Genomic DNA, 23,163 nt, shown 5'->3' on the forward strand with positions numbered 1-23,163 from the left:
GGCATGATTCCATAATCCCACTGTAGCCTCGACTTCCTGGGCTCCAGTGATATTCCCACCTCAGTCTCCAGAGTAGCTGGGACTGCAGGCATGAGCCCCCATGCCCAGCTAATTTTTGTATTTTTATTTATTTATTGTTTTGTTTTGTTTGTTTTGAGACAAAGTCTTACTGTGTCACCCAGGCTGAAGTGCAATGGTGCAATCTCAGCCCACTGCAACCTCTGCCTCCCAGGTTCAGGTGATTCTCCTGCCTCAGCCTCCCAAGTAGCTGGGATTACAGGCACCCGCCACCGCACCTGGCTAATTTTTATATTTTTTATAGAGTCGGGGTTGGATCACGTTGGCCAGGCTGGTCTCAAATTCCAGACCTCAGGCGATCCACCTGCCTTGGCCTCCCAAAGTGCTGGGATTACAGGTGTGAGCCACTGCACCCAGCCTAATTTTTGTTTTTCAATAGGGACAGGGTTTTGCCATGTTGCCCACGCTGGTCTCAAACTCTTGAGCTCAAGCAGTCCACACTCCTTGGCCTCCTGAAGTGCTGAGATTACAGGTATGGGCTACCACACCCAGTGAGATTTATTTTTAACATAGGTCTCAAAATGACTATAGATCAGAACTCTGGAACTAAATAACATGTTTTGGAGCAGTGTCATCCTCTTTTCAAATGCCCTAGTTCTTGACACCAAGGGAATTACAAGTGACTTTTTCTTTAGAACTATGAAGCATATAAGTTCTGTGTGTTCACCTTTTTGCAGCAGTTTCTGTGCGTTACTCAGTTCTATTTCCTGCAAACAATTCTTTATTTCCACACCTGTGGAAGACAGTATGGTCTTGTGGTTAAGAGCATGAACTTTGTTGTTTTGTTTTGTTTTGCTTTGTTTTGTTTAAAAGACAGGGTCTAGCTTCGTTGCCAATGCAACTCCTGGGCTCAAGCGATTCTCCCACCTCAGTCCCTCAAGTACTTGGGACTAAGGTGTGCACCACCTCACCTAAAAACATTAACTTGGAAACGTTACATCTGTCCTAGCTCTATCATTTAACTTGGCATAAAATGGGATCATAAGGATTAAATGACTAGCAGACAAGCGCAATCAGGAACTATTAACTATAGCTATTAAGTCAAAATTCAATGAACATAGACCATAAAATATTTCAGGTCTAGAATAGAACATAGAAGATCTCTTAAAAATCATTTTTAGATACTTGGTTTTCTAAAGGTTGCAAGCGTACATTCCACAATGTTATAGAAGTATGACAACCTCAATTATTTAACTCCTTCAAGTTATGAAGAAAAGTTGTTTGGCTAGGGATGTCGGGGTGAGAGAATTTAGAAAGGAGTACACTGGAAGCTTCTGAGGTTCTGGCAGTGCTCTCTATCTTAATTTGTATAGTAGTTTTGTGAATGTATATTTTGCAACAGTGTACTAAGTGGTACATTTCTGTATGTTTTTCCGTGTGTATTGTACCTCGGGTTGTTTAAGCAATTTCTGATATTGGGGTATTGAAATCTTCAACTAGTGTTGGATTGTCTGTTTCTCCTCTGAATTCAGTTTTTCCTTTATGTTTTTATGGTTCTGCTGTTAGATACGTATACACCTATAATTGTTATATTTTCCCAATTTGTTGACCTTTTTACCATTATGAAATATCCCCTTTTTTGGTCTCCAGTAATATATCTTGTCTTAAAGCCTATTTTGTCTGATAGCACTTCAGCTACTTCTCTTAAGGTTGCTGTTTACACGGTATCTTTTTTTATACTTTTACTTTCAAACTGTGTATGTCTTTGAATGTAAAGTATGCATCTTATAGTCAGCATATGATTGAATCTTGTTAAATCCAGTGTGATAATCTCTGCTCTTTGAGTTGTTTAGTCCATTCATATTTAATCTGCTTATTTATATGGTTGGATTTACATTAGTCATTTGTCTTTTACAAGTCTCATGTATTCTTTATTCCTGTTTCTTTTTTACTGCCTCTTTTTGTATTAGATAATATTTTGTGCATGCTATTATAATACTTTGGATTTTATTAACTGTTTACTTTTAGCTATTTTCTTAATGGTTGCTGTAGGAATTGTAATGCACATCTTTTTATAGTCTACTTTAGTTTTCCGGAATTTTTTTGTTTTTGTTTTTGTTTTTGAGACAGGGTCTCACTCTGTTGCCCAGGCTGGAGTACAGTGGCCGCAATCATGGATCACTGTGGCCTCCACCTCCCTGGGCTCAAGTGATCCTCCCACCTCAGCCTCCTGAGTATCTGGACTACAGGTGCACACCACCATGCCCAGCTAATTTTTGTATTTTTTGTAGAGATGGAGTTTTGCCGTTGCCTAAACTGTTCTCACACTCCTGAGTTCAAGCGATCCACCTGCCTTGGCCTCCCAAAGTGCTGAGATTACTGGCGGGAGCCACTGTGCCCAGCCCTACTTTAGTTTAATACTACTTATTTTCAGTGAACTGTATTGATAGAAGCTTTGCTTTAGCATAGCTCCATTTCCTGTCCTCCACTTTGAACTATCATTGTCATGTACATTATATCAATATATGTTGTAAACCTAACCACTGAGTGTCATTTTATAATCTTTTGTCTTTTAAAGAAATTAAAGAAGAGAGAAAATAACATTAGAGTCTTATATCTGCTTACCATTTCTGGTGTTCTTCATTTCCTCCTGTGGTTTTGAGTGACCATCTACTGTCATTTCCTCCAGCCTGAAGGACTTTAATATGTTTTGTGAGGCAGGTTTCACAGCAGTAAATTCCCTTTGTTCATTGTGAAAGTCTTTATTTTGCCTTCATCTTGAGGTAGTTTTGTTAAATGTATAATCTGTCTTGAAAATTTTTCTGGTTCACCATTTTAAATATATCATTACACTGCCTTCTGCCCTCCACTGTTTCTGGTGAGATGTCAGAAATTAATAGTCTTGTTGCCTTTTATCATTTTTCTCTTGTGGCTTTATTTTCTCTTTATCTCTCATCACTCTTGACACAGTGGTGTCCTCAGATGTAGATCTTTCTAGTCTACTTGAGGTTCACTGAGATGAGCTTCTTGGATCTTTAGATTAACATTTTTCATCAAAATTTTAAAGTTATCAGCCTTTATTTCTTCAAACATTTGTTCTGTTCTCTTTCTTCCCTTCTTCTGGGTCTTCCATTCATGTCAAGAGGGTCCTGTTCATTTTTCTTCAGTCTTTTTGTTTTCATTCTTCAGCTTGGATAATTTCTTCCAATACAATTTCAAGTTTACTTATTCTTTTTATTTTTTGAAGCAAAGCCACACTCTCTGGCCTAGGCTGTAGTGCAGTGGCACAATCATGGCCTCAACTTCCTGGGCTCAGGCGATCCTCCCACCTCAGCCTCCAGAGTAGCTGAAACCACAGGTGCGCACCACCACACATGGCTAACTTTTTTGGCTTTTTGCTAGAAACAGGGTTTCACCATGTTGCCCAGAATGGTCCAAACTCCTGATTCGGGCAGTTCACCCACCTCGACCTCCCAAAGTACTGGGATTACAGGTGTGAGCTACTGCCCCTGGCCTGTCCAGTTTTACAGTTGGCTTTAAGGAAAAGGATTTTGACAACCTCCTTACTTCACCACATCAGAAATTCCACCTATTTTTGAACTGTGTAAATAATTTTTTTTATTTTCAAAAAATAAAATTAAATCAGAAAGGATGAGAAAAAAAACAAGCCTTAAAATTGACTGTAAACAGAAACAAATTACATAACAATCATGAATTGATTATATAGAAAAGATAATTCCATTAACTTTGGACACAGACTCTGACTGCAACAAAACCTTGAACTTTACATAGTAGGTTCATTGTTGGTAATGATATTTGTATAGTAATTTTGGAACTTTTGTTTATTGTAGGATAGAGCAAATTAATAAAGTCACTCTTCTGAGAACCAGAGTTTTCACTGTGGAGGAATGTGAGGAAGAACCCTGTGTTGTTGGATTTCACTTGTATGTGTTCTTTGGACTCATAAGGGTTTCATTTTGTTTAAGATGTATTTCCTGGGTTTCTTCACTGAGAGGGCCTAAAAGCAGTAACACCCTGGTAACAGTGAACACACTGACATCAGATCTTTGTTTCTAAACACTGTTCCACACTAAAAGAATCCAGCACTCAGCTGAATGGGGTGACTCACACCTGTAATCTCAGCACCTTGTAAGGCTCTAGTGGGAGGATCACTTGAGCCCAGGAGTTTAAGACCAGTCTAGGCAACATAGTGAGACCCCCACCCCGCCATCTCTACAAAAAAAAAAAAAAGCCAGACGTGGTGGTATGCACCTATGGTCCTAGATCCTGAGGAAACTGAGGTGGGAGGATTGCTTGAGCCCAGGAGGTTGAGGCTGCAGTGAGCCATGATCTCTTTAGCCTGGGTGGCAAAGCGAGACCCTGCCTTTAAATAAGTAAGTAAGTAAGTAAAAATTGGCCTAGGACTTCTTGGAGATATGGCCAGATCTAGGGTAGGCAAAGTGCAGAATACTACACCCAGAATATTACGTAAACCTGCAACAAAGTTAAATAAACCCAGGTAAAATACCCACGCAGATTCTGGAAGTGGGCTAGGGAGGCTTGAACTTGAAATCCTAGAGAACTCAGTTACCTGGAGCATAGTTTAAAAGGGCCGTATGGGATATGGGTGGGGCCCACAAGAGGGGGCCCTTGACGAGAGACTCTTCTGCCCAGGTCTGAGGGCCAAAAAGCTTCTACAACACATGAAACCATTTAAGCATTAAGTAACACTCCAGATTTTTTGCAGTGCTTTTGTTGTGTTCATAATTTAAAACAATCTCTAAGGCAGAATTGAATTACAAAATTAAAAGCAGTGTGTATAGTATGCATTCAAAGAAAGATAATGTGGGAAAAGAAGTAAAAGGTGGCCCCAGGGAGGAGCTATGGTTTGTACTAGACTTTGAAAACTACAGAAAATTTGGTGTGAGAGAGTTGGGAGGAGAATATGAAAGAGATACTCCATGGAAGGACATGGGGGACACATAAGCAAACAAATGGGATGAGGGAAAAGCATGGTAAGCTTTGAGAGACAATAGTGAGATCAGACTGTCTAGCAAAGAGGACTTGTGTTGCATAGGTTGAGTTGGTTGGAACAGAAGCTTGATGTAGTGTGAACAAGAGATTTCTGAAACTTGATTTTTCTCATCTGTAAAATGAGTCAAGACCTCCATGTCCACCTCTCAAAATTATCTTGAAAAACAAATGAGCTAATGTATGTGACAGCAGATTTTCAGCAGTGAAGCGCTGTACTGGTGTAGGTTGTAATGAATTTTGAATACCAAGTTGAGAAGTTTACAGTTGTGGTAGTAACTTTTCAAATAAGCTCCATTCATTGAGAGCATTGTCTGTTTGGGACTTTCCTTGGCAGTTCCTGTGATCATTTACAATGCAGGATAATGTCACTATTTCCCCCTAAGTTTTCAGTGATGGAGAAGAAAGTACTGAGTAAAGGGCCTTATAAAATTTCTTTGGTTTCCATTTCTATAAAAGTATAATTCAAGATCAGATATTTCCCTGTGAGGCCTCTCTGGAATGTGTTAAGAGGCATTGTGGAGGTATGTAAGGGCTTTAACCACATTAGAAGCTTCTGTTCATAGAACAGAACCTGGAAAGACTCCCCTGATAGTGCTGCAGAATATCAGCACTGCCAGCTCACGTATGTGTGAGTGCTTCTGGCACCTAGCTCGCTAAGGAAGACCCGTACACTATTTATCATATCTAGCCTCGGATTCCAGTAATATTGTACTGTATGCCTGTCATCCTTTGGAGAAAGAATATATTCAGCAGAAAAAAACTCCAGTCTTTGTACTGGGATCATCAATTCAGTCTCGGCACAGCTGGGAAATAGTTCAACTTGCTCCTCAAAGTGCTATTTTTAGCTGTTTCCAAGGAGATGTTCAGCATGATACTGATAATTGCATTACTCTTAATTTGCACAGTCTGTGGAGAGGGAAGCAGCAGTTCTTTTTCAGTGTTTACTACTCAGTGGGCCATTGGGTTGTGAGTTATCAGTTGAAACAATGGGATACCTTACTTAGAGTAATTGACCTCAGCTCACACCTATAATCCTGGAACTTTGGGAGGCCGAGGCAGGCAAGTCACTTGAGGCCTGGAGTTTAAGACCAGCCTGGGCAACATGGAGAAACCCCATCTCTACTAAAAATATAAAAAATTAGGCAGGTGTGGTAGCACATGCCTGTAAACTCAGCTACTCAGGAGGCTGAGGCACGAGAATCACTTGAACCTGGGAGGTGGAGGTTGCAGTGAGCCAAGATCATACCACTGCATTCTAGACTGGGTGATGGAGTGAGAGTCTGTCTCAAAAAAATAATAATAATAATAACCTCAGAATTACATTCTGGAGCCTTTCGCTTGGCTAGGTCAACTTTCAGTCCTTCAAGTTAGAAAGACAAGATGAGGGCTGGGCACACTGGCTCACACCTATAATCCCAACACACTGGGAGGCTGATGTGAGAAGACTGCTTGAGCCCAGGAGTTTAAGACCAACCTGGCCAACACAGTGAGACCCCATGTCTACTAAAAACAGAAAAAAATTACCTAGGGGCAGGCAGTGGTGCTTGCTTATAGTCCCAGCTACTCAGAAGGGTTGCTTGAGCCCAGGAGTTCAAGGTCACGGTAAACTCTTATGGTGCCACTGCACTCCAGCCTGGACAACAGAAGGAGACCCTGTCTCTGAAAATAAAAATAAAGACACGGTGAGTATTTCTCAGGCTGGCTGGCTGGCCCTCAGCACTAATTCCTCTCTGAATACTTGGGTCTTGGCTTTGCCCATTGGGAACTTGATGTTATAAATTTCCCAAAGAATGATTGGTCTCCTAAAACATGAATACACACATACACACTTACTTCACAAGAGCCTGATCTGGCAGTCTGATTGATTCATCTGTGTTCATAGAAGATTCCTAATGAGTTGGCTCTGAAGAGAAGACTATAGATCAGAAAGTAGCTTAAGATTTACAGTTAATGCTAAAGAAATTGTAAACTCCTAAAGGATGGGCATTAAGCTCTAGTGACTTGATGATTTAACCCCTCTGTGAAGAATTTGTTTCTTTTTTTTTTTTTTTTTTTTGAGACGGAGTCTCGCTCTGCTGCCCAGGCTGGAGTGCAGTGGCCGGATCTCAGCTCACTGCAAGCTCCACCCTGGTTCACTTTACTCCTGTCTCAGCCTCCCTATAGTTGGGACTACATGCCTGCCCACCGCCACCGGGCTAGTTTTTGTATTTTTAGTAGAGACTGGGTTTCACCGTGTTACTACAGGATGGTCTCTACCCTGACCTCATGATCCTACTCCGCCTCGCCTCCCAAAGTGCTGGGATTACAGGCTTGAGCCACCGCCCCCGGCCAAGAATTTGTTTCTTAAATAACTGTTAACTGAATTTGTTATGTTGTCTTTGCTTGCCAACATCCAATACCCCTTCCTATTTGGAGGAATTATCTTGTGTTGTGATCTTATTGAGTGGCAGTACCCCCTGTCTCTCACTTCATGCTCTGACAACCAAGGCTTGTGATCGATGCTTGGTATATTAGATGCTTCTGACCAAGACCTTGAATCTAGATTGAGTGAAGCAAAGAAAATGGAATGGTTAGAGTTGATTTGCTACCATCGCAGCCCTGTCCTGGCAAGTCTTTCACTAAAAGACACTCATGCATTCTGTTTCTGCTTCTTAACAAAGCCTCCTTGAGTTCTACCTGCTTTCTTTTTTTTTTTTTTTTGAGACGAGTCTCACTCTGTCGCCAGGCTGGAGTGCAGTGGCACAACTTTGGCTCACTCCAACTTCCGCCTCCCAGGTTCAAGCAATTCTCCTACCTCAGCTTCCTGAGTAGCTGAGACTACAGGCACGCACCACCACACCCAGCTACTTTTTTTTTTTTTTTTTCTTTTTGGTATTTTTAGTAGAGACGGGGTTTCACCATGTTGGCCAGAATGGTCTCGACCCCTTGACCTCATGATCCGCCCACCTTAGCCTCCCAAAGTACTGGAATTACAGGCATGAGCCACCGTGCCCGGCCGAGCTCTACCTGCTTTCTAAGCCTATTCTTTAAGCCTCTCATTGATTCTGTGAACGCTGATGTCTTTCCAGTAAGCCTGCCCCCTAAAGTTTTTTGCTTAAGATAGTCTTTTGCTTGTATCCAATAACCCTAATCAATACAGTAGAGATCATTACAATCCAAGCATCTGTCTTATGGGTAGTACTAGGTAAATATGGCCATGTTCTTATATTTTATTTTTTTCTGAATTCCTTTAGAATAGCCCTTCCCTCAGATACATTATATCTTAAAATGAATTTTTATGTGTATCTGCTATGTGTCTGGCACATAGTACCTATCATAAAAATTGCATTCACTCTATACTTACCTTTTAGTTTCTTCATTGAGATTCGTCAAGTGCTGTGTTTAATCCGCAGTGTAATAATAAGACATTTGGGAAATACCCGGTCTCATCAATAGCATATTGACAAATCTTTTCCAGAGAAAGAATATTTTTACTTTGGTTCCTATATTAGTCCGTTTTCACACTGCTATTAAGAATTGCCTGAGACTGGGTGATTTATAAACAAAAGAGGTTGAATTGACTCACAGTTCCACATGTCTGCAGAGGCCTCACGAAACTTACAATCATGGAGGAAAGTGAAGGGGAAGCTGATGGTTTTAAAGTGTGGCACTTGAAAACCATCAGTTCTCATGAGAGTGAACTCACTATCATGAGAACAACATGGGAGAACCCCGCCATGATCCAGGGTCCGTCCCTCGACCGGTGGGGATATTTGGGTAGGGACACAGACCATATCAGTTCCTAATGCTAAAAAGAACAGTTGTTTAGGTTCCAGGCTTCTCTTGTGCATGAAATACCCTGCTCAAACTGTATTTCCTCCCTTTGAGATTACTTAGTCAGAAGCTTCAAGAAGGAAGAAAGAACTCAGCACAGTGGTGTGCACCTATAGTCCCACCTACTCAGGAAGCTGAGGCAGGAGGATCACTTGAGCCCAAGAGTTCAAGGTTATAGTGTGTGTTGATCACATCTGTGAATAGCCACTGTACTCTAGCCTGGGCAACATAGCGAGACCCTATCTCTTTAAAAAATAAAAAGGGGGGGACTTTGGGGGGATTCTCTCTTTTGGGGGGTTTTGTTGTTTTTATTTTAAAGCACTGTCGAAAGGTGGCAGGCAGGCAGACTCTTCTGGTTTGGCTTGTGCCAGTTATATTGTTAAGATGTCCCAGAAGAAAGTGCACACACTCAGCGGGTGTCTACTTGGCTTTGCAGGAAAATATTCTCTCAGCCTTTGTATTTGATGAGTTTTTGGCCATCTGTGCGAGTTTCTGTGTTGTTTGAATAAGCTAAGAAAAGACAGACTAATTTATTTAGGTTTCTTCACATTTTCCTGTGTTAACCTGCTAACAGTATACTGCCCTAACCCTACAGACATGGCTTGTCCCCGCAAATGTGCTCTCCTAGCATACTGTGTCTCCTTCATGACACAAACCATGAAGGGTTCTTATATCTATAAGGATTAAAGTACTTGTTTCACAGAAAATAATAGCTTATTTTTTATTGAGCCCTTATTTGCTAGTCACTGTATCAGCAGCTTTACATATATTATTACATTAATCCATTAAACAGTATTCCATAATACTATTAAAGCTTCATTTTTGAAATGAAGAGACTAATGCTCAGAAAGATTCTGAAACTTGTCCAAGGTCACATAACTAGTAAGTACTGGAAGCTAGAATTTGAATTTACACTGGTATGTACAACAGTGGGTATGTTATTTAGTTTCATTTCTGAGTAAGTAGAAATTAAGTGATACTATAATTATCATTCCATGCAAAAGCCAGAAACATAGAAAGCAAAAGACATGCCAAGAAAACCTACATTTTTTTGTTTTAAACATCAAGAATCAAATTGATAATTAGCCCGATGGTCATGTGTTTTTTTTCCTCTAACACTGTACAAGGTTTTGGTGAAACTGATCCAGTTCTCAAAAGTCAGACTGTTGCTTATTAAATAGGCTTGTGTGTAAAGAAAGCTCACCTTTTTGTTCACGTATAATAATATTGAGAAATTATGTAATTCTCCGATCTTTTTCAGAAAAGAAGAGAAGAGAGCACTAGACTAAAGGAGGAGGGAAATGAACAGTTTAAGAAAGGAGGTAAGATAACTTTCAGCACTGATAATCTGGTCATCTTGACTCCTCATCCTGTTACAGAGTCTGTGAAGAAATCCCAAAGAACATTTGAAGAAACCCCAAAACCAAACTTCACAACACAATGTTGCTTCCCAGTACCTTGGCATTTTGGATTTTTAAACAGGCCAAATTATTCATCTGATGGTGAGAAGTTACCATTTGTCTCTTGGCACATGCATGGTCTTTCTGTAATCCACTATCCGTTAATCTAGAATCAAGGGTGAAACTCTTGAGGTCTTGCTTTGAAAAACACTAACCTGGAATGTTAAAAGGTTATGTGCTGCGTTGCTGTAAAAACAGAGTCCCCACTCCTCACCTGCTGTGGGGCTGTAAAAGCAGGCCTGACTGCTCTGGTACGGCCTAGGGCTGCCTGTCCTTTGGTTGTTCCTGCTTTCTTTCTTTTTTTAAATTCTCCAGACTGCTTCAGAAGGGTTGCTCTTTTATGTGCCATTGTCTTTGGATGCCTTAAGTAGAGAGATTCTTCATGTCCTGCATTTTCTACATTTGCTTAGAAATAAGTTGGTGGGGTTCATTCTGATAATTTGGGGTAACTAGTTGATCTTAGAGCAAAAGTCTTCTGTCACATCTCAAAGTATATATCCGTCAGAAATCTAGGCGTGTTAAGATTTTTCCCCAGTTATTTTCAGGTTTTTTATTTTTTTCTTTTTTTCCCCAAAAGTTACCCTATTATCTGATTTCAGATTTTAATTTTTTTCCTTCTATTTCCTGGTTTAGTAATCATTAATATTTTTTTCTAATAGAATAAATACTTCTAATTTTGAAAGCATATTTTTTGTATGTTAATATTAAATATTTCAAACCTGAGAAAGGAGTACATAGGCAATTTTCTGTTAGTATCCTGACCATAATTCTCTTTTTCGCCATTTTCTCTTTTAAGGTCTTGATTTAAATATTGATTTTTACATTGTTCCTTTTAGCTCTATCAAATGTCTCTCTTCAAACATTTCACAGATGCCGTTTTAGCCAGGTTGACTGTATGAAAGCACAACAGATTTAATTAAAACAAATATGCTTTTTTTCTTTATCTCAGGCCATGGATCCCAGAGTTTAGTCTCTTTCCTCTCTCTAGGTCTCTAACCTCCTTTGAAAACTCCTTTCTGAATTGCCCAGCCAAATGAAAACTGAATATTGAGGGAATGCCAGGACTCCTGAGTATTGAGGGCTTGTCGCTGACAGCATGTTCAGCTGTCAGTTCACCAAGCACAGTCTGTGAAGTTGGCACAAGTGAGCACTGTTCCTTTAAAGAGAGAAGAAAGGAGGAAGTGATTTTTACTGCCCCGGACTTAATAGACTATGACCATCTTTTAACTCGAAACCTTCATCCTATGAATGGAAAACAGTGCTTCTGAGATCCTGCGGAATATAGTAGTATCAGGAATAAAATCATAATGACCACTCATCCATTATCTTATCATCCTCAGATTATATAGAAGCTGAAAGTTCTTACAGTCGAGCCCTTGAAATGTGCCCATGCTGCTTCCAAAAGGAGAGGTCGATTCTGTTTTCAAATAGAGCTGCAGCAAGGATGAAACAGGTATGTATCTTTGACCTTTTCTTTTTAAAAAGCACATGGACTTGCAGTCTTTTCATACCATAGTTTCTCTCCAAAAACTAGCATAGAGGTTGCTGCCTCCCTTTTCCTGCCCGTATATGTTCCTGATGTAAAGGCCACAGGGAGAATAGAAAATCTTTTGAAAAACTTGAGTGAGATTACTGTTAACATTCCCCGTTAAAGTAGCTGAGTGAATACTTTCATGGAAGGAGGGCTGGCAAGTTTTTTGCTAAACTAGGGCAGGTTAATGAAGCAGTGAACCAAGCAGTGCATGTCCTAGAATAGCTCTAGATCCTTATTTTAGGCCTCTGGAATTCTAGATAAACATGCAAAGGCACAGGGAAACACCAGTGAAAACTCTGGGCTCTAAAGCATCTTTAAAGATGGTTATTCCTAGGATTCTGACTTTTCTGTTCAAAGTATGGACACTTGGAGAAATCTCCAACAGTTGGGATAAAAGGTACCCCTAAATAGAAAATAGGTGTCAAGGAACTTTAAAGACATTTTGTATTTCCAAAGGATTGAGAACCTAGTATAACAAGGTGAGTGTGGAATAAGTGAGAGTACAAATATATTTGTTTTATACCGTGATGGTATTAAAAGTTAGATTTGGGCCAGGCACAGTGGCTCATGCCTGTAATCCCAGCACTTTGGGAGGCCGAGGCGGGCGAATCACGTAAGGTCAGGAGTTTGAGACCAGCCTGACCAACATGGTCAAACCACATCTCTACTAAAAATACAAAAATTAGCCAGGCATGGTGGTGAGCCTGTAATCCCATCTACTCAGGAAGCTGAGGCAGGAGAATCTCTTAAACCCTGGAGGCGGAGGTTGCAGTGCACTACACTCCAGCCTGGGCGACAAGAGTGAAACTCCGTCTCAAAAAATAAGTTAGATTTGTTTCTGATTTGTCTGATTTTCCTATTTAGTCTTCATAATCGTTGGATTGAAATGGGAGTGGTTTGTTTTTTTTTTAAACAATACCACTTTTAAAACTATGGCTACTTACATTCAGAGCGCAAAGGATAGGTTATTTAACATAGCTTTAAGCAACCATGATGCTGACTCAAGATTGGGAGTGGCAGTTTTTTCATTTGTTTAGATCAGATATCTCTTTGGATACTGTCTGAAATTCTCAAATGCCTCTACTACAGTCACTTTAGGTGACAAGGTTTTTTTGTTTGTTTGTTTGTTTTTGAAAGGCCCCAGGGCAGGGATGGGGGTGTGTGCTTGAATGCTTGGACATGCAGAAAGGTTACGGGTTTTTTTACCGGAACTTGTATAGGATTCAACAAAGCGGAGTGTTTTTGGACTATTTCATGCGGCATGAGAGAAGAAATAATTTTAGAGTATACAAACCAACATTTTGTATCAGAGAAAACAAAACAATTGGTTTAAGTTTATTTAAAACAATATTCTTTAATGTATCCCACCAGCAATCAGAATTAACATCTAACAGTTTTTACACCTACCTGGAAAATTCTCATCTTTTGGATTTGCTTCTCCATTTTGCCACATTCTTAGACTGGACATTGTCATTGTGAAATAGGATCAAGGATGCGCCTTCAGTATCGGGGAAATGCACCATACCCAGTTGGTTCCTGGGATTTGGGATTCTTTGTTTCCACAGTTGCCCAAGTTATTGATATTTCTAGGTTTGGGCTGGCATAAATAGTCTGGTTCTTGAGTTAAGAAAATATATGGTCTTGCTAGTAGTTTGTCTGTCACATCTGAGGAAAACTCAAAAGAGCATTGCTCTATGATTGCTTCCTGTTCAAAGAATAGTTTTGTTGGTGAAGTTTTCTGTTCTTTTAAGTTGCATTCTTTTTTTTTTTTTTTTTAATGAGATTGGAGTCTCGCTCTGTCACCCAGGCTTGCGTGCAGTGGCATGATCCCAGCTCATTGCAACCTCTGCCTCCCGTGTTCAAGCGATTCTCCCGCCTCAGCCTCCTAAGTAGCTGGAATTACAGGTGCCTGCCACCACACCTGGATAATTTTTGTATTTTTAGTAGAGATGGGGTTTCACCATGTCGGTCAAGCTGGTCTTGAACTCCTGACCTCATGATCCGCCCACCTTAGCTTCCCAAAGTGCTAGAAAGGCATGAGCCGCTGTGCCTGGCCTTAAGTTGCATTTTTAATACTTTATGAAGACTCTAAAGTGAGAGACTTGATAACTTCTAGGATTAGTGCCCTGACACAATTTAAGGAGCATATTCTAAGTTTTTCAAGGAAATGATGGTTTAACTGCTTTAAGAGGTAAAGACGAAGAATTTCTGAAAGGCAGGTTTGCAAGCTTAGCATCCCTGACTTAGTGCCCCCGGCCACACTTCACATTTCATATCTGGAGAGAGAAAAGGTAACCTGGAGTTAGGGCAGAGTTTCAGCTCTAGGTCTTGCTAGCTACACAAGAGCAGAGCCCTAAAAGAATAGGTTCTCTTTTTCTTTTTTTAACTACTGTCCTTATATATTATATACATTGTTTTATGTGTATAGTTAGATTTGTTTCTCCTTATATATTGTGTACATTTTTGTCCTTATGTATTATGTATATTGTTTTATATAGATAGCTACCTATATATAAAAATTATGAAAGAATGGTAAAGTTGTGATTTGTTTTTTTCCCACACTCCACTTTGGGGACTACCATTGTAAGCAGTAGACAACACCTGGGTCTTCTGAGGTATTAGTAGAGTATGAGTCTCAAGCAAAAGTTTCTGCAAGAAAATTCCGTAATTCCTTGGTTTGAAGAGGACAGTGCACTACAGCTTAATAATCACTTCTAGGCACACAAAGAATACCACCACAACAGCTGTACACATAAATTGTAAAGATTTATTTCTATTTCAGAAACTGTGAAATTATGTGTCTTTGACTTACAGAAATGTGATAAGTTGGAGAAATACTGACATATAAAGTTATACAGATTTCTTTAAAGGACTTCTTAGAGTTTTCAATACTTGAATTGGTATGCTGAACATTGGAAGAGAAATAAAAAAGTTCCCAGATGACCCTGAAACCTTTTTTGTTTTGTATATTGTGGTAAGATACAGATAACATAAAGTTGGCCATTTTAAAGTATAGTCGTGAGTCATTTAACAACAGGCATACATTCTGAGAAATGTGTTATTAGGTGATTTCATCATTGTGCGAACATCATATACTTACACAAATCCAGATGGTATGGTCTACTACACACCTAAGCTATATGGCATAGCCTATTGCTCCTAGGCTACAAACCTGTACAGTATGTTTCCGCACTGAGTACTGTAGGCAGTTGGAACACAATGGTAAGTATTTGAGTATCTAAACAGAAAAAGTGCTGTAAAAATGCAGTATAAGATATTTTTCAAATGGTGCATCTGTATATATAGATATATACACACACACACATATGTGTACACACACACATACGTATACCGTAAATACCATGAATGGAGCTTGCAGGACTAAAAATTGCTCTAGGTGAGTCAGTGAGTGAGTGGTGAGTGAATGTGAAGGCCTAGGATATTACACTATTGTAGACTTCATAAATATGTTACATTTAGGCTTCACTAAATTTATTTTATTTTTCTTTAATAAATTCACCTTAGTTTACTGTGCCTTGTTTTCTTTATCAACTTTTAAATTCTTTTAAACTCTTTTGTAATAGCCTAAAACATAAACATGTTGTACAACTACAAAAATATTTTCTTTATATCCTTATCTTCTGAGCCAGGGCAGTATCTTGCTCTTTTGCCAGGGCTTGAGTGCAATGGCATTGTCATCGCTCACTACAGCCTTGAACTCCTGGACTCATGCAATCCTCCCACTTCAGCCTCCCAAGTAGCTGGGACTACAGACCTGCACTACCATGCCCAGCTAATTTTGTTTGGTTTTCTTTTAATTTTTTTTTTTAATTTTTTTAAGAAATGGAGTCTTGTTGTGTTTCACAGATTAGTATTGAACTCCTGGCCTCAAGTGGTCCTCCTGCTTCAGCTTCCCGAGTCACTAAGATTATAGGCGTGAGCCACCATGCCCAGCTATATCCTTATTCTATATACTTTTTTCTATTAAATAGTGGTTTGTTTTTTCTGGTTTTTTTGTTTTTCACTTTTTAAACTTTTCTGTTGAAAACTAGGATGCAAATACACACAGTAGCCTAGGCCTACACAGGATCAGGAGCATCAGTATCACTGTCTTCCACCTCCACATCTAGTCCCACTGGAGGGTCCTCAAGAGCGACACATACATGAAACTGTCATCTCCTATGATAACAGTGCCCTCTTCTGGAATACTTCCATACTTCCTGTAGGACCTGTCTGAGGCTGTTTGATGGTAAACTTTTTGTTTTAGTGGAAGGAGTGCACTCTTAACATAATAAAAAGTAGTGTATAGTAAATACATAAACCAGTAACAGCCATTTTTTATCAAGTGTTATGTATATGTTATGCTTTCTTTTTTTTTTTGGAGATGGAGTCTCACTCTGTTGCCTAGGCTATAGTGCAGTGGTGCTATCTCAGCTCACTGCAACCTCTGCCTCCCGGGTTCAAGCGATTCTCCTGCCTCAGCCTCTCAAGTAGCTGGGATTACAGGTGCGCACCACCATGCCCAGCTAATTTTTTTGTATTTTTTATAGAGATGGGGTTTCACCATGTTAGCCAGGCTGGTCTCGAACTCCCGACCTCAGGTGATCCGCCCACCTTGACCTCCCAAAGTGCTGAGATTACAGGCATGAGCTACCATGCCCAGCCTGTGTTATACTTTCACATGACTTGCAGTGCAGTAGGTTTGTTTACCCTGGCATCACACCAACATCTGAGTAGTAAGTTATGTCATGATGTTATGATGGCTACTGTGTCATTAGGTGATAGGAATTTTTCAGCTCCGTTATACTCCTATGGGACTACTGTTTTATACACAATCTATCATTGATTGAAATGTCATTATACAGTGCACGACTGCATACAATTCAGTGTATTAAAATACCTTCACAGTGTTATATAGCCAACACCACTATCTAGTTCCAGAACTTTTCCATCATCCTAAAAGGATACCCCACACTCATTAAGTCGTCACTCTTCATCCTGAAACTTTCTTTTATTTTCTGAAACGGAGTCTTGCTTTGTTGCCCAGGCTTGAGTGCAGTGGCGTGAACTCGGCTCACTGCAATCTCCACCTCCTGATTTCAAGCAATTCTCCTGCCTCAGCCTCCCAAGTAGCTGGGATCACAGGCACCCGCCACCACGCCTGGCTGATTTTTGTGTTCTTAGTAGAGACAGGATTTCACCATGTTGGCCAGGTCTCGAACTCCTGACCTCTAGTAATCCTCCCACCTTGATCCTCCATAATGCTGGGATTGCAGATGTGAGCCGCTGCACCCAGCCCTGAAACTGCTTTTGATTGAATCCTGCAACAATTTGGCTGACATTGCTCTGAAATATTCTGCAGAATATTTAGTATTTGCTACATACAGTAGGCATTGTGAGAATATTGAACACTTATTTGAAATAACTTATTTCTGTAATACAAAAATTCCTAATTTCAGGAAAATGGACATTTTAGAACTGCAAGACATCTTATATAACATCCAGTCCACGCTGCTCCTATTTTAAATGAGACAAACTGAGCCCTAGAGAAGGAAAATAGCATGGCCAGTGTTAAAGAGCAGGTTATTGTCAGAGCCAGGACCAGAATTCAGTCTTTGACATCCAGTGTTCTTTCTGCTGTGTCATGCTTCTAGATTCAGAAAGTTCAATTAGTTAAATACTTTGTTTAAGTGTTTTGTATTTTTGTTTGATCAGTGGATAAATTAAGGTTTATAACTGAGACTACCTGACAAGCCACACTGTGTGTCTGTAGATGGAGCATCTGTATACTTTCTGAAATATACAACTTTGGAGTATGATAGTATAACCACTAGCCAGAGAGGAGGGTAATTCAATTATTCACATGTCAGTCATTTGCTCTGATTTAGGTCACAGAGTTTCTCAATGTCAGCATTCTAATGTAAAGTGTCTTGCAAATGTAATAGGTCAGTTAGAACAATCTTTAAAGACACTTTCAGAAAGAAGCGACTTGAATAATGTGTTACCAGGAGGCTTTCAGATCAGAGCCATCCCCACGTAAATTTTGAATTTTGTCTTGGAAGTAACATTCAGGTTTTTACGTAGTTCCTTTGAAAACCATTCTGTATCTCCATAAGCAGTTATTAGTGATCAGATCATGTCATTAAGCCTTTGGGCTATTAAGATAAAACTAGGGCAACACATATTAATACTATTTTTCTTTTTAGGACAAGAAAGAAATGGCCATCAATGACTGCAGCAAAGGTACAGCTTTGTTATCTCACTACATGTTAACATACAGGAGCATTATGTCAGACAGAGGGGCTTTGGGTCAGGTGTGCGCTTGTACATGTGTACCCTTCCTCTGGGGCCTTTCAAGAGGTAGCTTTATAATTCTGTATTTTCAGAGATACTATATAATAGTCATCTTAGAGTAACTGCTTTTGAATGGATAGTTCAGTCAGTTTCTCCTCTACTGGTAAATACATGAAGAAAAATTCTAGCCTGGGCAACATGGCGAAACCCTGTCTCTACCAAAAATACAAAAGTTAGGCAGATGTGGTGGCATGCGCCTGCAGTCCCAGCTACTCGGGAGGCTGAGCCCAGGAGGTTGGGGCTGTGGTGAGCCATGATTATGCCACTGTACTCCAGCCTAGGTGACAGAGTGACCCTGTCTCCAAAAGAAAAAAAAATCAGTGCTATCTTGGCAACAGAATTCATGGAATAGAATTTACCTCCTGTAATTACTTTCTGTTGAGATTCAAATTGAAGATCATAGCTGCTGTTAGAGCATTTGGATCTGTGTATTTTGAGAAGGGGGACAACTGTGATGAGGGACAGTTTCTGTTAGTGAATTGATAGTCTTTTCGGGTGTCATAATTCTTCCAAACCTACTTCACATCATTTTTTTTACCCTTTCAGATTCACAATGAATCAAGCCTTCGCTATATGATACCTAAGTTCTATTAAGATCTTATCATCCCACCAACTTCTATAGCGACACCTCAGACATAGGGTCACTACAGTTTTTTTGTGTTTTGGGGGGTTTTGTTTTGTTTTTCAAAAATTGCCTGACAGGCCAGACTGGTGTCTTGCCTCTAACCAACTTCATGTGGAGAATATACATTATCACTTTGTCTTGCAGCTTAGTCTCAGAAGTTTTTCTAGCAAATCACTATTTTTGTGTTTTCAATTTTTTTAGTTTTTCTTCTTTGGATAATAGTTTCTGGGAGAATTATAGAGTGGAAGAGAACCTTATATGTTATCTAGATCCCCTCTTACACTAAGCGTGTATTCCCCTGCTGTTACCAAAAAGGGATCCTGATCCAGACCCCAAGAGAGGATTCTTGGACCTCTCACAAGAAATAATTCAGGGCAAGACCATAAAGTGAAAAAGCAAGTTTATTAGAGAAATAAAGAAACAAAAGAAGGGCTACTCCATAGGCAGAGCAGCAGTCAGTGTGGGCTGCTCAGTGAAGTATACTTACAGTTATTTCTTGATTATATGCTAAGCAAGGGGTGGATTACTCATGAGATTTCCAAGAATAGGGCAGAGATTTTCCAGAACTGAGGGTCCCTTTTTAGAATATATAGGGTAACTTCTGAATGTTGCCATGGCATTTGTAAACTATCGTGGTGCTGGAGGGAATGTGTTTTAGCATGTTAATGCATTATAATTTGCATATAGGAAGCAGTGAGGATGACCAGAGGTCACTTCAATCGCCATCTTGGCTTTGGTGGGTTTTGGCCAGCCTCTTTACTGCATCCTGTTCTGTCAGCAGGGTCTTTGTGACCTGTATCTTGTGCCAACCTTCTCTCTCATCCTGTGATTAAGAATGCCTTAACCTCCTGGGAATGCAGCCCAGTAGGGCTCAGCCTTATTTTACCTAGCCCCTATTCCACATCTTGGAGCCACTCTGATTCAAATGCCTCTGACACTCCTGTTTTTTTATTTAATTAATTTGCTGCCCTCTCTACTGGCTTTCTTTTCTTTATATTTTGTATTTCCTTATAGTGTCTGAAACTGTTTCTATATTATAATATAGAAGACCACTTCTGATCTGTTACCAAGTTGGACTGGAACTAATTCTGAATGTACTGTTTTGTTTGGAAGAAGTTATTTAACCTATTTCCTTTATGTGAGGATGTATGGGTTTGAGAAGTTTAAATTAGGAACAAGCTGCTGGTTTTCAGAGCTTCTTTCTCTGTAACCAAATAGTGAAAAAATGCCTTGTAAGCGTGATTAGCATGGTATATTGTTAGAAATAGTTCATTTCCATATGAAACAGTTTACTTCCAGCTGCAGCCCAAAGTGTAGGAGCCTTGCCTAGAAAATGAGGGAAAGGAGAAGAAAGTGCTTTCCAGCGAAAGTGTTTTCCACATTTGTTTTTGGATTTGCTTAAACTAATATTTATGTGGTTAGACATAGTCGTTATGGATACATGCATTGTATTCATAGGCAAATTACATTTATATCAATATGGTTTGTTTGTATCGAGAGCCCCCGACATCCCCCACCCTCCACACACACACACACACACACACACACACACACACTCTCTCTCTCTCTCTCTATCTCTCTCTCTGTCTTTGTCTCTGTCTCTGTCTCTCTCCCCTCTCTCAATTGATAAACCTTGGCAAAGAGCTTATTTCTGAGGTCATATTGGAGCTCCAGGGTTTTCATCCTTGACATAAAGTTTAAGTTCATTCTCACCTCAGTCTCCTAAGTAGCTGGGACTACAGGTGCACGCCACCACACACAGCTAACATTTTTATCTTTTATTTTTTATTTTACTTTTTCAGACGGAGTCTCGCTCAGTCGCCTAGGATGGAGTGCAGCGGTGCCATCTCGGCTCCCTGCAACCTCCGCCTCCCAGGAGGCGATTCTTCTGCCTCGGCCTCCTGAGTAGCTGGGACTACAGGCACATGCCACCACGCCCGGCTAATTTTTGTATTTTTGGTAGAGATGGGGTTTCACCATATTGGCCAGGCTCATCTCGAACTCCTGACCTCGTGATCTGCCCACCTTGGCCTCCCAAAGTGCTGGGATTACAGGGGTGAGCCACTGCGCCCAGCTCAAGGTTTGGGGTTCTTTCAGAAAACCTTCTCTTGACCCAATATTCCCCTTCAATTGCTATACCATTTATCTGATCCCTTTCATTGAAATAATTGTCTATACTTGGCTGTCTCTACTTAGTCTTCCATTTTCTCCTTACTTCACTTCCATGGAGCATTTGTTTTATCTATGCCATTGAAACCCATCTTGTAAAGGTCATCAGCAGTTTCATCTTGCTCAATTTAGTAGTTGCTTCTCTAGCCTAACTTTACTTGACCTTACCTGCATTTAATACAGTTTATCATTCCTTTCTCCTTTAAAATTCTCTCTCTTAATTTTAATGAAGTCTATTTGTTTTTTCCCTGCTTCGTTGGCTGTTCCTTCTTACTCTCCTTTGTTAGCTTTTATGTCAACCTCAACATTTTGGAAGTCTCTAGATCTTAGTCCAGCATGGGACTCTCTTCTCTTGTTTTCCCTCGGTATTTTCTCCCGAAGTGATCTCATTCAGTTCTGAAGCTTTAAATACTATCTATAAATTAGCACAATGTAGCCATTCCACCTTGTGTGTGTATTTCAAAACACATTATGTTATGTTTATGTTATATACCATAAATATACACAATTTTTATTTGTTGTTTTAAAAGTTAAATTGACAAGGAAAATGCATGGATTATTTAACCTAAGAAATCAGAGCAACAGGCCGGGCACAGTGGCTCACGCATGTAATCCCAACACTTTGGGAGGCTGAGGCTGGTGGATCACGAGGTCAGGAGTTCAAGACCAGCCTAATCATTATGGTGAAACCCTGTCTCTACTAAAAATACAAAAATTAGCCGGGCATGGTGGCGCATGCCTGTAATCCTAGCTACTCAGGAGGCTGAGGCAGGAGAATCACTTGAACCCGGGAGGTGGAGGTTGCAGTGAGCCGAGATCGTCCCATTACATTCCAGCCTGGGTGACAGAGCAAGATTCCATCTAAAAAAAAAGAAATTGGAGCAACAAAAATGCAATTAAGGGAAACAAAAGGAGTATTTTCATAAAGATAAAAGCCAAAATTAATGAATTTTTAAATATAAAACTAATAAATACATGCCATCTGTATGGCAGAGTTTCTGTCTTCAGCTCTGACTTCTGCCCTGTAGTCTAGTGTCCTGTATCCCACTGCAAAGTTGTTCTTTCTGCTTGGATGTCTGGTAGGCACCTCAGATTTAACGTGCCCAGCCCCCATACACACACAGAACTTGCAGTTCATTTTTTCCATTCTAATAAATGGCATTACCATCCATTCCCTTGCTTAAGTTAAACCCTGGGAGTCATCCCTGATTGTTCTTTCATGCCACATGGCTAATTAATTAATTAGCAAGTTCCGTGGGCTCAGATTTAAAGACAATCTAATCCAGCTGCTCTTTTCCATCTCTACTATTTCCAGCTTAGACCAAGCCAACATCTTCTCTCATCTGGACCACTGCATTAGCTTTCCAGCTGATCTCACAGCCTTCAGTCTTGCCCCAACCCCCACACTACAGCCAAAGCAGTCCTTCAAAAATGTAAATCAGACAATGTCTGAAGCTTGCTTGAAAACTTTCCAGTGGCTTCTCATCACACTCAGGAAAAAGTCCAAACTCCTTTCGCTGGCCAAGAAGGTCCTCCATGGCCTCACATTTCAACCTCTGGTCCCCAGCCTGGTAACATGCCAGAGTTATTCTTGTTGGTCCCTCTTCCTGGCACACTCCTCCTTAGCCTTTGACGTGGCTGGCCTGTCTTACATAGTCCCTCTTCATATTCTGAAACCACTTTCTGAAGTTACCTCATTTCTCGCTTCACTTGCATTTACATGACCTTGTTTTATTTTTCATTTTAGTACTATGACTATTGAAAGTATATACCTGTCTACTCCTGCCTACTAGAATAGCATAAGGCTTCATTGAGAACAAGGACTGTGTCTGTCTTGTTTACCACTATAGCCCAGACATATACCAGGAAGCATGAATTTTAAAATTAAGGATAGATTATGAGAAAAGAAAAAAGTTCTAGAGCCAAGACATTGGGGTTTTTTTGTTTGTTTGTTTTTGTTTTTGAGACAGTATTATCGCTCTGTTGCCGGGGCTGGAGTGCAGTGATGCAGCCTCCACTCATTACAACCTCCGCCTCCTGGGTTCAAGTGATTCTTATGCCTAAGCCAACCGAATAGCTGGGATTACAGGCCCACCCAGCTAAGTTTTGTATTTTTAGTAGCGATGGGATTTCGCCAGGTTGCTAGGCTGGTGGTC

The 23,163-nt window shown here is 40.2% G+C and overlaps 1 protein-coding gene across 3 annotated transcripts in view; it reads left to right on the forward strand.

Moving 5' to 3' along the window:
• The window catches only part of TTC1 (tetratricopeptide repeat domain 1), a 56,633-nt gene that overhangs the window by 15,828 nt on the left and 17,642 nt on the right, over positions 1-23,163 (forward strand). For all 3 annotated transcript variants that reach the window (XM_003900456.4, XM_009209503.2, XM_009209502.4), the window contains exons 3-5: positions 10,127-10,187; positions 11,666-11,778; positions 18,066-18,102. In XM_003900456.4, coding sequence (XP_003900505.1) covers positions 10,127-10,187; positions 11,666-11,778; positions 18,066-18,102 — 211 coding nt within the window. The remainder of the gene's footprint in view (positions 1-10,126; positions 10,188-11,665; positions 11,779-18,065; positions 18,103-23,163) is intronic.

This window comes from Papio anubis, chromosome 5, assembly GCF_008728515.1.
Source record: "Papio anubis isolate 15944 chromosome 5, Panubis1.0, whole genome shotgun sequence".
NCBI lineage: Eukaryota > Metazoa > Chordata > Mammalia > Primates > Cercopithecidae > Papio > Papio anubis.